Source organism: Mycteria americana, chromosome 4 (genome assembly GCF_035582795.1).
Source record: "Mycteria americana isolate JAX WOST 10 ecotype Jacksonville Zoo and Gardens chromosome 4, USCA_MyAme_1.0, whole genome shotgun sequence".
NCBI classification, from domain to species: domain Eukaryota; kingdom Metazoa; phylum Chordata; class Aves; order Ciconiiformes; family Ciconiidae; genus Mycteria; species Mycteria americana.
Window position 1 is genome coordinate 15661651 of NC_134368.1, and position 4307 is coordinate 15665957.

Here is a 4307-nt window from a genome sequence, read left to right on the forward strand (position 1 = left end):
ATGCTGCGGGGCGGCCGGAGCCCGCTGCCGCCGGCGGCGGGGCCCCCCGGCGGGGCGCGGGGGCCGGCGGGCGCCCCCGGGGCGGCGCAGGTGGCGGCGGGCAGCCTGCTGGCTCTGCTCATCCTCTGGACGCTCTTTGGGAACGTGCTGGTGTGCGCGGCCATCGTCCGCTACCGGCACCTGAGGAGCAAGGTCACCAACATCTTCATCGTGTCCCTGGCTGTCTCGGACCTGCTGGTGGCTCTGCTAGTCATGCCCTGGAAGGCAGTGGCTGAGGTGGCCGGGTACTGGCCCTTTGGGGCTTTCTGCAACATCTGGGTGGCCTTTGATATCATGTGCTCCACGGCCTCCATTCTGAACCTATGCGTGATTAGCGTGGACAGGTACTGGGCTATTTCCAGCCCTTTCCGCTATGAGAGGAAGATGACCCAACGATTGGCTCTGGTGATGATTGGTGTGGCGTGGGCTTTGTCTGTGCTCATCTCCTTCATCCCTGTCCAGCTCAACTGGCACAAAGGTGGGGATGTTGTTGCTGCTGGTGATACTGGAGATGAATTTGGCACTGGCTGGGCAGCAGCAGGTGCTGTCACCACCTGGGCGGAAGATATCAGCACCACGTGGATGGCATTAGCAGCAATGAGACCCTCTGATGGGACCTCTGGCAGCAATGATACCCTCAGTAGACCCTCAGAGAGCTGTGACTCCAGCCTCAACAGGACTTATGCTATTTCATCCTCCTTGATCAGTTTTTATATCCCTGTGGCTATCATGATAGTTACCTACACTCGAATCTACCGCATTGCCCAGGTGCAGATTCGTCGTATCTCTTCCCTGGAGAGGGCAGCCGAGCATGCGCAGAGCTGCCGGAGCAGCCATGTTGACTGCCACCATCACACAAGCCTCAAGTCCTCCATCAGGAAAGAGACCAAGGTGTTGAAGACTCTCTCCGTCATCATGGGTGTCTTTGTCTGCTGCTGGTTGCCGTTCTTCATCTTGAACTGCATGGTTCCCTTCTGCGAGAGCCCACCCAGTGACCCCCATGCTGGCCTTCCCTGCGTCAGTGAGACCACCTTTAATATCTTCGTCTGGTTTGGTTGGGCCAACTCCTCTCTCAACCCCATCATCTATGCCTTCAATGCTGACTTTAGAAAGGTCTTCTCCAACCTCCTGGGATGCGGTCAGTTTTGCTCTAGTACTCCAGTGGAGACTGTTAATATAAGCAACGAGCTTATCTCTTACAACCAGGACACCCTTTTCCATAAGGAGATAGTGACTGCTTATGTTAACATGATCCCAAATGTGGTTGACTGTGAGGAAAATCGCGAGGACCCTTTTGATAGGATGTCCCAGCTCTCCCCTGACCACGAGATTGCCACTGACTCTGTCTGTGAGCTGGACTGTGAGGGGGAAATTTCACTAGGCAAAATAATACCTTTCACTCCAAATGGTTTACATTAAATTGCATCCTGTCCTGGTCAGTTCTTCTTGGATTATACAACAAAATATTAGCACTGAGTGGAAAAACCTGCTTGATTTTATGCTATAGTTTGGTCAGTCACTTCATGCTAAACTCAATTCTACGTGTAGCACTTTGCAGGATGTAGACCCTGTCATACAGGGAGCTGGCAGCACAAACTTAATTCAGCACTTCCCCAGGCTGAGAGAGGAGCAGGCAGTCGCGTTGATTAGCTGTGGTGAGGCATTGTGGTATAATTACAGTCAGTTCGTGTTTATAACGTGTTTGCAAATGAAAGGTGCCATTGTCAGTATTACAACTTCTAAAATCAGGGACAGATGTGGCTGGCATAGACGTTAAATAGAAAAAAATTCTAGGCTGTTCGTTTGTTCAGATCTTATGTTTCTTTTTCTCTGTTGTTTTTTGTTTGTTTGTTTTGTTGTTTTTTGGGTTTTTTTAAAGATAGAAATAGTGAGGTGGTGATTTGGATGATTATTTAAATGCGTGTTTCTGCCAAAACAGTTTATGTGAAATCCATGTTCTTCTAGGCGGCATTGTTGCCTATGATATCCTATATCCTTGCCATGTTCCCAGATGAATAAATAAAAGTTACATTGATCAAGGGGTTATTATCTTTCATTTATCACCCTGAAAGGTTTACAACAAGTATTCAAGCTTTAACATTTCTGTTTGAATGGTTAGAATGATTAACAGCTAAACCCTATTATTTTAAAAGCAAAATAGTCTGTACAGAAAATACAATTTTTGAATAAAAGCAAGGCTCATAGGAATGATTGACTTAAATGAATTCTTTTATATGGCTCTACTTACAGCTAGATTTATGCCTGTTTTTCTTTAGTATTATAACTGATGCTATCCCTCTCTGCAGCTAAGAATATCAAGTATACATACCTACAAGCTATTAAAACTTTCCACTTAATTCTGTACTTGAACTTACTTTTTAAAGATACTATTAATGAGAAGAGTTTGGCAATAGAATTAGGAGCTAGATGTGTCTAAAAACAATAATTATGTTTGAAAATGATGCTAATAATCAGCATTTCCCAGTGTAGACATTAGGACATTAGAAACATTTTAAAGCAGTCTTTTAAAATTGTAAAAGAGTATTTTAAGCTCTGTTTCTATTGAAGCATTTATATCAAATGGAATATTTTATTTGGAAACATTTGTAAGCTTTCAGCTCAGAAATCAAAAGTGACCTTGTTTCCAAGATCAAAGGTGGTAAAAGCAATACCAATACTAATTTCAAGTTTTGGCTCACAAAATGAACAACATTTGAATTAATTTGCCCTTAAAAATACCCATGCCATGAGCCGGCAGATTTAAATCGAATTGTAGGTGTTGATTCAGTAGCAGTCCCTGCTGATGGCCCTGACCAGCCTCACCTGGGACCTCCCCATCCTGCCTATCAGGGAACTGAGGGCCTCTCTATGATGTCTGGGGGACAAGGAGGATCTGCACTAGTCAGCATGCTTCAGGGGAAGTCATTTAAGCAGATGCTGGGATTTGTGAATGTTACGCACTTAGGTTTGAGCCTCTTCGGAAGTCAAGCCCCTTATATTGGTTTGGGGATTGTCTTACCTCCCCTTGGGATGTGGGGTGGAGGAAGCGCAGGAGGTATGTGATTGAAATCCCTTCGTGGTTGCCTCTGCTGCAATCAGTTTTGTCTGCAGTCAACGTTTTGTGTGTGTAGTCTTTGATATTAATTGGTTATATTGTCGTTTTGGATTATCTTTTCAACTGCTTGTCACTGAAGATTGACATCTACCTGAGCGTTTTCTTTGCTGTTGATATGAAATCTCAGTGTAACATCCCTTTGCAGCTGTCCTCAGGAAAGGGTATTGTGACTGTGTCTTAGGGAAGCTTGAAAAACAGAAATCCCATGCCCAGAACCAGGTTCAACCTACTACTGGCTTGACATTGAGGGTGAGTATGTTATTGTTTCTCTACTAAAGCAATCATATGTTGCCAGGACTTAACCATAGTTCTAGCCCTGCTGGTTAGATAAACTTGCCCAGAATAAAATAATTTTCCCAAATAAAAATGAAGGAAACTGCTTCTGGTGGTGCAGTGATGAATTATCCCAGCCAGAATATAGACTTCTGCATTTTCTAGTTACTACTAAAGTTTTGAGGCTAGTACAGCATATTAAACTTTCCGGATCTGTGCAAAAAGCCTATGATATCCAGATGCAAGAGGTACAGGCACCTGGTGCTGATTCCAGCTCCCAGGGCAAGGCCTGTATTTTATCCATATTACATCAGAAACAGCCCAGGGAAATGGGGAAGGAAAACAGCTGATCTCTTCCTGAGCACCTGCGTGCCAACAGCCTGTGCGGTCTGATGCTGCGTTCTACCCCGCTCCAGCAGCAGTACAGAGCAGCAGAACAGCTTCAGCAGTAACAGCGAAGAGGGTGTCCCCCCACCTCCCCAAGTAGCCTTTCCTCTTCAAAATAATCCCTGTGCTGGTGGTGTGACAGTTCCCTTGGATCCAGTTCCCTTCAGGTGTGGTAGAGGGGTAGATGTGTGCAAGAAGATGCTAGTCCATCCCCCTGACAGGTGTTTTTCTCCTTGTTGAGGCTTTACCTGCCTGAGTTTCTGGAATAAGAGGTTGTGCTAACACTGGGATGCAAGAAGGTGATGTCTCCATCAGTGGGTTTATATAACAGCTTTGCACAGAATATTAGAAACAGTCTTATCTCAGATCTGAAGGAAGGCAATTTTTAGCCTGCTGCCAGAATTTGGGAGCATGATTAGGACGATACAGGAAACTGGTCAAATTGCCACTTTCTGTTATGAATTTTTAGTTTATGACTTCAGCTGGTAAATGA

At 45.3% G+C, this 4307-nt stretch overlaps 1 protein-coding gene across 1 annotated transcript; it reads left to right on the forward strand.

Annotated features, from left to right (window-relative positions):
- On the forward strand, positions 1 to 2044 carry DRD5 (dopamine receptor D5). The gene has a single exon (XM_075499174.1). The coding sequence runs from the start codon at positions 1 to 3 to the stop codon at positions 1456 to 1458; it is 1458 nt and encodes a 485-aa protein (XP_075355289.1). The 3' UTR covers positions 1459 to 2044.
- Positions 2045 to 4307: the final 2263 nt, after the last annotated feature.

Bases quoted from the DNA above. Each gene is read 5' to 3' on its own strand.
- DRD5 (XM_075499174.1), top strand. From the start codon at position 1: ATGCTGCGGGGCGGCCGGAGCCCGCTGCCGCCGGCGGCGGGGCCCCCC.